Here is a 12,374-nt window from a genome sequence, read left to right on the forward strand (position 1 = left end):
TGGCATGTTTAGGACATTTTTTGGATTGGCTTAGAAACAGCACAGCCCTTACAGTAAGGCATGGACTCAGATTTTGAATTTTTGTACTTCAGTTATGTGCTTCTGAAAGGGATAGTAATTCAGCAGCTGACAGAAAAACACACACACAACCTTCAGTATGTGCATAGGGCAGGACGAAAAATGTTTTGGGGTTTTAAACTGTCAACTGTCAGGTTACAAGCCTTTGCCCTTTACACCTATGCTCCCTCCTAAACATGTTGAATTTGTGTCGCCAATGATTTAAGTACTGTATGTGTGCAGAAAATATTCAACAATTCTTGAGTAATGGGATAATATATGAAGTATAAGATCTTTGACGTTAAAGATATACACAGGTAAATAAAAATTAAACCAAATCACTTTTAAGAGATTACTATAATTTAAGCAAGCGACACTGCATGCATATAGGGTACATAAATATATGGGAAGAGATGATTATGTTTTAAATATTTATATATTAAGAAGTAATTATTTTAATTTCAGTGACACTTATCTTACTACTACACAGGGAAGAGGAAAACTGCAATGGAACTCTTCACATCAGGATATTTTTCTACCAAACACAAGTAGTTTTTCCTCATGGCGGCATGTGTCACGATCACATAGTGCTTGTGCCCAAGTTATAGCAAGAATTCCTCTAATTTGAAAACTAGAGCATAACACCTTCACATCTGAATAAAAATACATGTCAAACTAGCTTACAAAAACAAACATGTATCCTCTTTCACATAACATGCACCATTTGGAAGTAGTAACACACAGTATCCCAGCACCTACCGAGTATCAGTTAGACCGCTCTTTGCTGACAATGCATTCAAAATGACATGTGGCTGATAACTTCTGTTGGCCAAAACTATGGAACTCAAATGCACTGTTGGTCCTACCAATCTTTCAAGTGACCCTGGGAGCAGCAAAGCACAGAAAAATGGTCATTGCATCCAAAAATGTAATCTAGAAACCAGTAATGCCAGCGAAGGCATGGCAGCCCCAGGCTTCATGTCTGGTGTTTCATTTCTAAGTGAGTGAATGTTTTGTTGTACTGGTCAGTAACCAACATTAAGTTTGTTTTTGTTCAGCTCTCGTTCTAAGTTGCCAATCAAGTTGTCAATACTCTGCTGTAGTTCATTCAGGTTGAGCCTGTTGCTCAAGACAGGACTAATCTCCTTAATTGTCATGTAGCCTCTGTACGTATTCTCTTTGACTAGACGGTTCTGAGTTAAAACGCGCCCAGGATGGTCATCTGGCAGGTTGGCTTTCTCTTCTACCTCCATTGCATCCCCTTCTTCCTCTTCTCCATACTTGAGCTGAGGCTCCAAGTGACCTTTCATGTTTGGCTCCCGTTGGCATTCTGTGCCGTCCATGTCCTCCCAGGGCACGTCATCGTAGTCAGCCTCCTCTCTGGGACTTTTGTTTGTTGGCTGGAGGTAGTTCTCCCTGCAAAGGCTCCAATCACCAGCATAACGATTGCTGGGGCTATCCAGTCTTCCAGGGCTAGAGCGAAGCACACCGGCAAGTTCCGGATATCTCAGGTTTAGTGCCTGTGGTCTCCCCCTCCTCCTACGCAGTTGGGCGGGTTCAGAATGAAGCTCCTTCACAGCACTTTTATGTCGGTAAACCACTGAGGGGCAGAAAAACAAGATGATTTGTGTTTGCTTCCTCTGTTTCGCACCCTTGCATTTCAGTATTCTAATTATTAATTTATTTAAATGTCACATATAGTCTTCATCTTCCTCAGGCACACAACCAAAGTGAGAGTACTAATTTCTTTTTCATAATTCATTTTATACACACTTGACCCTTCACTGTCCACCATTCAGGAAATTGAAATTTCCATAAAAAGCTTGCCATTATCCTATACACCCAGTAAACCCTAAAAATAGCAATAAAATAAGTGACCATATATTTAACTCAAAGTGGAAGAAAAAAAATTTAAGAATACAGTGAAGTAAAACTAAAACTCGCGCCTTTTGCTGTTCCAAATGTAGACTTGAAAAGAATCTCAGATGTAGAATGGTGAGGAAGCTTTTTAAATACAGGTGCACGCTTACTACTGCAAACACACACAAAATTGGAAAAAGCTTTGTGGACACACGAGCCCCAAAAAAAAAAGATGTATTCGAATAAAAAAGTTTTTATTTTCTGGGAGCAAACTGTAAAAAATATAACCATGTTATTGCTATTTCTCTAATGTGTTACAATACTTTTTCCCCCAATGGTATTAGGCATCATCTAGGATGATTTTAGGATGAACTTGGGACAGGCTTGGAATGAATTGGAATTTTTCCTGAAATAATAGTTTCACTACCCAGTTCTTTCACTTCATTCCCATAAATAAATTAGAACTGGATAACAAGGCTTCTCTGGAAATAGAGGAATATGGTTAGTTTTGGCTTGCATTCATGTCATTCCCCTGATAAATTGCTGATGAAGAAACAAGTTAACCGATATTCATTGCGCAACAGTAAACTGCATGGAAATATTAATAGCATTAAAACAAAATTAAAGACGACAAACCATGGCTTTAAAATGAACACATTCAAAACAATTATAACCTAATACATTCATAGCTAATCCCAAACAAAGCAGCAGAGTGAACAAACAATCAGACCCAATCTTCACATGGGGTACCTGGCCACAGCTGTAGCAAGTAGTGAAGCACTTCAATATGCTTTTTGAAGTGCAGGGCGCTGGCCAACTCTTTGGAGCTGGAGAAGACCCGGTTGGCATGGCGGGACGCTTCCTGACGGCGGCCTAGCAGTACTGGACCAAAGCACACTGCCAGATTCTGGCATGTCATTCTGTTGCTCTCCTGGTGGGATGCAACCAACTTCAGGTGGTCCAGGAGAACTTGCAAGGTTGCCTAAAGGCATTGGAAAACAGAAACAAAATAGATTCAATTAGAAGAAACTCGCCTAGTTAATAATAATACATTGTACTGTTTATTTCATAGCTTAGCTGGCACATTCACGGTCTACAATATTATCAATTTACAATTTTCAGGTTACAAGGTTGAATACTTAACCACACCTGCTACTTGCTGCTAGTTACATTTAAATGCAAGTTCTCTGGGAAATAATTTATAAAAAGAGATGACATATTTGAAAGCCAAAATATAGCAGTTCACCAAATTTATTTTTATTGTTTAAAGCTGGCAACAGAAACAGGGTGGTACCATGTATGTATAAAGGCACTGTTGTAAGACAAGTCCCATTTCAAAGGTCTGTCGGTTCACCTCCACCATCTTTCCAACTCTCTGAAAGCTATTAAACAGAGCCTGGAGGCATCTTCGCTATCAGACAGAGGCAAGTAACGTGTCTGCTAGCAGTGGGAGGGTCTCAATCATCATCACTCGGGAGTTTCCGCAAGAGGAAAGTTGGGAAAGCTGTTTGTGAGCTCAGTGGATGCAGACTAAGAGCTCCCTCCGGACTGCGCTCACCCTCTCCACCTGCGGCAGGATGGTGAGCAGGCTCACAGCATGCTGGGAATCTGCTGGATCATTCTCGCAGCCTTTGGGACTGATTCTCAGAGGCCTCCTGGTCATGGAGTCAAGGACGGCTCCGTAAAGCTGCTCAGATATCAGGGGACTTGGCAACTCTCGCAAGTAGTCTTTGAGGACACCTGGTGAAGAAGGAAGACACAAGAGTATCTCATGTCTACTTGTTACTGAACATATCATAATACAGCTACATTTATTTATTTAGCACATTATTTACCAAATGGTGCTCTGTGCTGTAACTTTCACTTAGTATTTTTTCCCCTCGTATTGGTTATTTACATTCATTTATCAGACACTTTTCTCCAAAGTGACTTCTAATGAACTCTATGTAGCGTTATCAGCTCACACACACCTTATTCACCAAGGTGACTTACAGTGTTAGATACACTACTTACAATGGGTCCCTCATCCATACATCAGTGGAACACACACTCTCCTTCTCTGTCACTCACACACTATGGGTGAACCTGAACAGCATCTCTTTGGATTGTGGGAGGAAACCAGAGCACCCCCACACAGACACGGGGAGAACATACAAAGTCCACACACACAGAGGATCGAACCCATGTCCTCTCACACCACCCAGGCACTGTGAGGCAGCAGCGCTACTCACTGTGCATCATGCCAGCCAATACAAATCATAATAACAGCAGTAATTAAAGAAAAAAGGTCAGATCTGCATCAATACCATCTACAGGTAAAGACAAAGAAGCTATTAAGAATGCACTAAAAATACGTGGTAGTACAAAAAAGATCAAGCAATAAAAATGAATCTTTAAGGCGTTTAATTTTTAAGTGAATTTGTACAAAAAACAAACCCTTTGCATTTACACTGGCATTTTGCACAGATTTTGCAAATGCTACTCTGTGTTTTTCTCCCAAAAGAGTCTGGTTCGCCTTCTGTTGTTGTTCACTGTTACAAAGTGTTTTGTTATCTAGTTTTCGCTTACAGCTTCATGTGGGTTTAGGGAACAAATAAAGACTGGCAGAAGTAGTGGGGAGCACACTCTTACCAGTTATTCTGCAACATACATGCCAAAGAGCAGCAGTATTCCTCTGACAAAAAGGAAGAGGATTTTTTTTTATTAAAAAAAAAAAAAAAAAAAAAAACTTCAGTTAAGTATGTCAAGGAGTGATGCTCTTCAAAGTGCCTAATAAATCAGGAGGAATCTAAAAGAAAGCTAACTAATGGTTTGCCAAATTTATTCAATATTTGAAATCTACTTCAAGTGTTTACAACCCACTCATTTGGATTACACAGTGGGACTGTTTGAGATTATCTCATTGAAAATTATTCCATAATTATTCCAGTTATGGCCACTAAAGTCAGTTGGCAAAGAGAAAATATTATAAAAGCATTTTAAAACATCAACATTACGAAAATCCAAGGCAGATACAGCATACAATGCGCATCCACAGTCCTACGTAGTTTTTATTCAATGTTTTTCAGATGTTAAAAACACAAACTCATTTTTCTGAAATACTGTAACACAAAACTCCCATTATTACTGTTATTTACTCTCACCATAAACATAAATGCAGCACAGATGAGAGCTACTTCTAGATAATTACCCAGTGTTCTGCCAAACATTCTTAAGGAAACTCAACTGCAGTGCAGTTACTGCCAGGTGGACCATAAACAATTTTCAAAAAACTGAAAATATCTTTTCTGGAAGTCAGTAGGGAAAACAAAATCTCACCTCACTTTCAAAACAGAAAAAGAACACAAAAGTACATCTGAAAATCTGACAGACAATATTACCGTATCCATAATTTTCATAATATCAGCAAGGTTTATCCAATGTCAGAAAGTCTAAGGTTTCTACAACTGGTTATTTTTCAGACAACTGTCTCCCCGGGGAAAACGACTCATGCTAAAGCAATCTACGTATACTGTATAGCTATCTTGATCTAGGGTTACAGAAGGTGAATCTAATGGACTTCATCCAATCTAGTAGGAAGCTAGAGGGGAACTTTGAGCTACTGTTAGGAAGGGGCAGCACCCAGCTCTTCAACCTTCCTAAGCAGTCCTCGCCGATGCAAATCGGCACTATATTTAGACTCTTCTTTCAGTTCATTTTCTGTGTGGACTGTAACTAGGAGTCTGATAAGGTTTTCTGCTGTCTGCTTTTTAGTCCTACCCCACGTTCTCCCCTAGGCTCACCTTTCTACAGCCACCTCCAACAGTCAAATTCAGAAACCTGAATGACTAGACTCTTAACTGAGCCTTTTGAGCTGAAATGTATCTGTGTGCATTAGACTGAACAGTTCACAACATAAAGAGTAGATCCAATCATAACATCAAGAATTTGTGAAAATCCATTTAAAAAATTATCTATATACACACACACACACACACACACAATTTGGTTAATTTTACCTACATTTCTTTCATTTAGCAGATGCTTTTCTGCAAAACTACATACAATTAACTAGTATGTACCTACTGTTTTTGTCTAAAGCAACTTACTATGCTAGATATACTGTAATATCCTATATTACCTACAATTATTCACCTCTTTACACAGCAGAGCAATAATACTCATGCATTCACTCACGTACAGACCATAGGCAATTTAAAGTTAAATATTCACATGTCTTGAGACATTCACATGAGATATGTATTTAGACTGTTGCAGAAAACCCACATGACCAGAGGGAAAACATGTAAACTCCCCACAGACAGACAGCTGGATTTTAACTGACATCTAACGAAGCAGCGCAGAAGGTGCGAGACACCGAGCGCTACATGCTGTGCCATGATGGCAGATTTTTGAGCAGGCTGCCTTACTGCATACGTCTGTTAAGTGATATGCCTTCAGAGGGTAAATTCATCATGTGCCTTTGAAGCAGGATGGATTAAATTCCTTCAGTGTACAGTGCACACAGAACTGAAATTACATGACATGAATTTCATTTGCGAGTTTACTCTAATGAAGTCCATTTATAACAATGAACTGAAATGGAACTTTTTTGGATTATATTAATAAAAATCTGAGTGTAATTTTCTTTCTTTTGTTCAGTTATGGAGAAATACGTGATGATACATTATATTTTACACTCCCACTTTGTTGAATTGTTTTCATTTTCTGAGTAGTCAGCATGTCTGGCTCTCAGTCTCTGCAGTGAACAGAAGTTACAGTATATCAGAATACATTTATGGCTGAGACCCTGACTGCTTGTTAGCCGGACACTGATAGCTCTTTTGTTCATTTCACCATAAATCCCCCAATCCAGCATCTGGGTGAGTGGATTCTTTCAATCCTGGTTACACCTTCAAACAGTAAAGAGCAGTGAGACAATACATAGTGTTCACCTTTCATAACACCCTGTAAGGACAGCCATCTTTAGGAGTGCAACTGTCTGGAGGGTCAGGTACATTACCGGTGATGACATTGATGTCAGGGTAATGCTCCTCTGAGAGCACCACTGTGTGGCTGTCCCTTTCAAAGGCCTCCCGCAGGTCCTTCTTGGCTGCCGCTGAGCCACAGAGACGGTACAGGCCCACCACCTACACACAAGTACACCAGCTTCGTCTTTCACGCCCCGTACTCATGGCATTTCACTTATTTCACAACTTCTGCAGCACTTTCATTTTTTCTCAGCATACACAGCATGATTGATTGTTATGTACATTTATTCATTTAGCAGACGCTTTTCTCCAAAGTGACATTCATTGCACTTTTTAGTCATTTTCTAAAGTGAAATAGTTTGCTTCATTTATACAGCTGAATACAGGGGAACTTAAGATTCTGAACATTGCTAAAGAGTACTACAGCAAGGTCTTTAAAGTAACTTGAATCAAAAGCCTCCGAATGACAAGTCTGCTATGCTACACCTACTATCTAACAAATTCATAACCAACCTGTTTTAAAGTTAACTGTAAATGATGGAGAAATGCCTAGAGGATCAGAAAGTCAATGAATCTGCATTTCCACTAATGACACTGACCTTAGTAATGACCACATTAATGCTGTCAATAGTCTAGTTACAGGAAATGAAAGCTAAAGCTTCTCGCCATTGTAGAAAGAAGCAATTTGGCATGTTTACCCTTGGTAACCTGCAATTTGGGCACAAAGTAGTTCTCTTGCAGAAATCTCCTCAAAATTTACTAATGAACCTGTTATGGCAGAATTAACTATACAAGTGGTCCCCAATTTATGATGGGGTTACATCCCATGAAACCCATCGAAAGTCAAAAATATCGTAAGTCGAAAATGCATTTAATACACCTAACACACATCTCTGCGTGACAGACTGGGAGATGCGGATCGCTGCTACTGCCCAACATTGTGAGAAAGTATCGCTCTGCATATCGCTTACCCGGGGGAAGGAGAGGAGGGGGGAAAAAAAAAGAAAAAAAAAAATCAAAATTTGCAGTACAGTTTCTATTGAATGTCTCTTTTCAGCTCACCATCGTAAAGTCGAAAAAATCATAAGTCGAACCATCGTAAATTGGGGACCACCTGCAATTACTAACTTTGTGCTAGAGTGCTGGTCTCCATAAAGCAACAATTCCTATTTTGTTGAAGTTTGTTTTCCCATCATACGACAGACTACATTAATGTTTATGCCTGTATCAAGCCTTGCCAGCTACTTTTTATTATTATTATTAAGTTGAGAATTTCCCTGCATTTTGTTCTCACTAGCAACTGATGCTTTGAAGTAACTAAAGAAAATATGCCAACATTACAACTGGACATTTACTGTAGGAACTGAAGGTAAAGCACCTGGGTCCAGGGTCATGAGTTCATATCACTGACTTGTATGATACCTACAGCATACCACAAAAAAAGTTCATGTCATCATATTTTACTTCTCCCTAATAAAAGTTAAACAGCATGATATATAAATCTTTTTTTTCCCCAAACAGAGGATGTAGCTGCTATACACTCTGGTTACCTGGCATCCCCTTCTTTCAATCTCTGAGATACACTTCTTGATGATTAATGGTACCAGAGATCCAGTGTTTTCTTGCTCCACCACATGGCTAGCATCCACCCCAAACAAGTGCGAATCATACTCCCGTTCAGGTCCATCCAGCAAGCTCTGCTGCTGTTCCATCAGGCTCAGTTTCACATAGATGATGCCACGTGGCTCTAGGTGTACAGCCAGCCGGTGGGGTCCAGTGACCTGAAAGAGCTCTGGCAGAGCCACGGTGCCATGGCAGCAGACACGATGCCGCTGCTGGTCAGACTCCCAGCTAAACACCACCAGAGTGAGCCGCTGGGCTTCCTCCAGCTGGATGTGAAAAGTGTGGTCCATGTCCAAGAAGGTGGTTCTGCAGGTGAGTACTGCTGTGCGTGCCTTGTTGACCAAGTCCACCTGGATGGCACAGTAGATGCTGTGGGAGTCAGCATACGAGGGCTTCAGGTCTTTCGCTCCACAGAGATGGAGGCTCATCAATCCTGAAATGAACTGGTTGCACTTTGATTGTTCAATAAAGTTGTAGTGGTGGAAGGTGTCAAAATCCATCTCAACACCGTGTCGTCTAGGGCTGTTACTTGCTCTGGATTCCTTTCTCCTTCCAGGTTTCCACTGCAACCGTCGCTTTCCAGACTTGGTCACTAATTCCGGGGAGTCACCATCGCTGAGGTAGCCACCTTTGTTGGCTGACTTGGAGCAATTGTCTGTCTCTTGGCTGTAATCATGCTGTGTGGATACACTGCTGTCCAGGTGATACCGGGAGATGACATTTCTACTGGCAGCTATCTGGCCATGCACAGTAAGGGGGCTATGTCCCACCTCTACCTTGGGATTGGCCTTGGGAGAAGATTGCTGAGGCTCTGACTGGCTGTTGTCACTACTATATGTCCCTTTCACACTGAGTTTCCTGCCCAGCTCTGGAAGCCTCCTCATTTTCATAGAGAGTTTCCTCATTGTGCGGGGAGACTTGATTTTATCCGGAAAGGACCAGCTGATTGAACCTGCCTTCTTAGAGGAGCTGGGGCTAGACGGAAGTGAGAAAGCTACCTCAGTAGCATCTGCAGGAGACCAAAGAGTTAGGTTAATAACGGTGAAACAGCATCCCTCATGCTTTAAGACCTGACAAATGTCTAACATCCTTGTGTTCTACTTAATGCAATAATCATAATTGCTATAAACAATCTAAGAATAATAGAAGGAATTTGCTCTCATTACATGTTGTGCATTAAAATTCTAACAGTTCGCTAGCCAAACCAGAAATAATTCAGTTACTGGCCATGTTGCCATTTGTGGCTCTATCAAACCCATACTTATGTATCACCTTATGTTGCATAAAGGTTTCATACAAGTTAGATGATCCCTCTGATCTTCATTCTTTCACTTTTCACCTGAAATGGTACATTTTCACAGATAATTTTAAAAGTACAAATTATTCCTTTTTTGCAATCTGCATTCGTTTGCCCGGACGATAGTGTTTTCTCACAGAATTTTCACTTGATCAGTTTCAAGTTTAATTTCTGAGCTTGTCTCCTTTACAGCAGAGCCCTGGCATGCAGTATCTCTGTTAAAAGAGGGAGAGCTGTGCTTTTCTTGGACTTAGGTGGAAAGGGGAATAACAATGTTCTTTGCTGTTATGTGGTGCTATACTTATGTAGGTAAGTTGAGCCCTTTTCTTTTGTCAATGGCTAAATGGGAGTAGCATCTTTTCATCAATTTAAAACCTCTACAGATACTTTAAAGGGAACCACTTTCCCAGAGTTACTAGTAAATCTTCTCTCTCATGTGTTTTAATGATGAAAATATAGGATGGCTAAAACATAAACATAGAATGGCTGAAATATTTACATTTTATTTTGCAGAAACTTTTTCCTCCAGAGTGATAAGGAGGAGCATAGTTTTATCATTATAAAACCACATCTGAAGTGGTATCTGACACCTCCCCTTTCTGCAAAAAATGATAGGAAGAGAAGCATGTTACAGCCATCCTAGGTCTTTCAAAGCTCAGAAAACAGTGAGCAATGTATTCAGACTTTACTGGCAGTAATCACACCTGGTTTGGACAGTATTCTTATACAATATCTTACTCAAGACAGCGAAAATGGAAGCTGATCCGCTGTCCTCAAGATGCCCTTGATCACAACATACTAAACCAACATATAAGATAAACCAAACATTTACATACAAAGGCAATCAGAAGCTTGAAGTTGAAAGCACTGTGTACTGCCAGCTGGCTATTACAAATGGGTCATCTAGTATTACTCATTCTTTCTAAGACTGAGATCCTCCATCTCACAGAAGGTCCATCCTCCTGTTAGGAACCTTCTTTCAAACAGGACTACTCACTCCTTTCTTCTAATTCATAACTTAACAGTTTGGGAGTAACAGCTGAATCCACTCTCTGCTACTTCCAGTACACTAAATCCATATCCCAATCCTGCAGATACCTCCTGTATACTATTCACAAGATCTAGCCATATCTCACATCACACTCTACGCAGACATTGGTGATATTTGCCTGAATTCTTGCAACGCCCTTCTGCATGGTCTTCTGGCCGTTGCCATTGAGCCTCTTCAACTACCCAGAATGCTGCAGCATGAGTTGCATCTGACTTGCCAGAGTGTTTCCATGTGTCTCCCCTTCTTGATTCTCTACACTGACTTCCTGAAGCTGCCCATTTCATGAATTGTAAAAATGTCGGTGGATGAGATGACAAACCATGTTTCTGTAATCTCATGTCTGTATCTAAAGCTCCTCATCTGTTGTGGAATACATGATATACATATAATTTTTTTTTTACTCACTTTGGGTTCTACAAACACATTTTACAGCCTAAATGTGTTTTTCTACTCACATTTAGGATGTCAATAGATTCTAATTATCCACTTTCTTTGCACTTAAGGTATAGGTTCACTTGCATTTGATTTCTGTATCTCCATCTCATATGCTGCTTATCTATGAAAGAAAGTCACTATTTCTATGCATGGGCCGCAATAGCCAATTTCTTTGTTTCGTTGCTACTTATTTTAAGCATTTAACAACACTTTTTTTTTTTATTGGTACCAACTTTAACAACCATTCAGTCATTCTTCCAGTACATTTTGCATGGGATGCTGTCCAGCCAGTTTAGGGCTTCTTTATCCGTTGTACATTTTCCAATCTCTTAAAATTATTTGCCTCTACCTGTGTAAACCTGTTGCTATATTGATCACTTTTTGGCAGTATTGCTGTTTTAGATCTTACTCATAATTAATTTTCTCAAATAAAGGTATGCTTATACTACTTTATTATTGATATAATAATGGTATACCTTAAATCTGGCTAGAGATTTTGGCATAAAAAAAATTTCCAGCCATCAGTCTAATCTGATCCATCTTTTGATATCAGATATTGCTCCCAGTAATATTCATTCCTCATGGCTTCATGTGAACTACAACAGCACATGGGTACAAAAACCAGGTGTAACACCAAAAAATCATTTAGCTTTGATAATGTCAAGTATGGAACTACTGGAAACTTCATCACTTTTGGTTACTAAAGTTTGCCGTTGGAACTGCTATGTGACTATTCATTAAATGTTTAATTAAATTTCTCACCAGCTGACAAGTAAGATCTCCTAAACAGGAATATTACATAGCAAAGAGAACCTTATTTGTGGACAGGTTACAAAGTCTGAGAAGAAAGAAAGGATTTGGGAACAATGGCTCCTGACAGCTAATATATACTGGGTAAACAGGATTCCTGGCTGACAGCAGATGGCTTTTTGCCAAAGCATTTATTGCATTACAAGTTGCTTACATTTCAGCAAACATCTCACTGCACCTATACCTCCGGGATATGCTCCAGACCACTGCGATCTTACATTAGACAAACAGCTGTTCATAATGGATAGATCGATCTCTCTGCACTTTGAGA

General features: G+C 39.9%; 1 protein-coding gene across 1 annotated transcript in view; it reads right to left on the reverse strand.

Annotated features, from left to right (window-relative positions):
- Window positions 1-12,374, reverse strand: part of syde2 (synapse defective 1, Rho GTPase, homolog 2 (C. elegans)) — a 19,397-nt gene continuing 7,023 nt past the window's right edge. Inside the window, exons 3-7 of the mRNA XM_018753171.2 lie at window positions 8,438-9,519; window positions 6,920-7,046; window positions 3,476-3,657; window positions 2,668-2,899; window positions 1-1,657 (exon numbers count right to left, since the gene is read on the reverse strand). Coding sequence (XP_018608687.2) covers window positions 1,083-1,657; window positions 2,668-2,899; window positions 3,476-3,657; window positions 6,920-7,046; window positions 8,438-9,519 — 2,198 coding nt within the window. The 3' untranslated portion in view covers window positions 1-1,082. The remainder of the gene's footprint in view (window positions 1,658-2,667; window positions 2,900-3,475; window positions 3,658-6,919; window positions 7,047-8,437; window positions 9,520-12,374) is intronic.

This window comes from Scleropages formosus, chromosome 3 (genome assembly GCF_900964775.1).
Source record: "Scleropages formosus chromosome 3, fSclFor1.1, whole genome shotgun sequence".
In the NCBI taxonomy this organism is placed as follows: Eukaryota; Metazoa; Chordata; class Actinopteri; order Osteoglossiformes; family Osteoglossidae; genus Scleropages; species Scleropages formosus.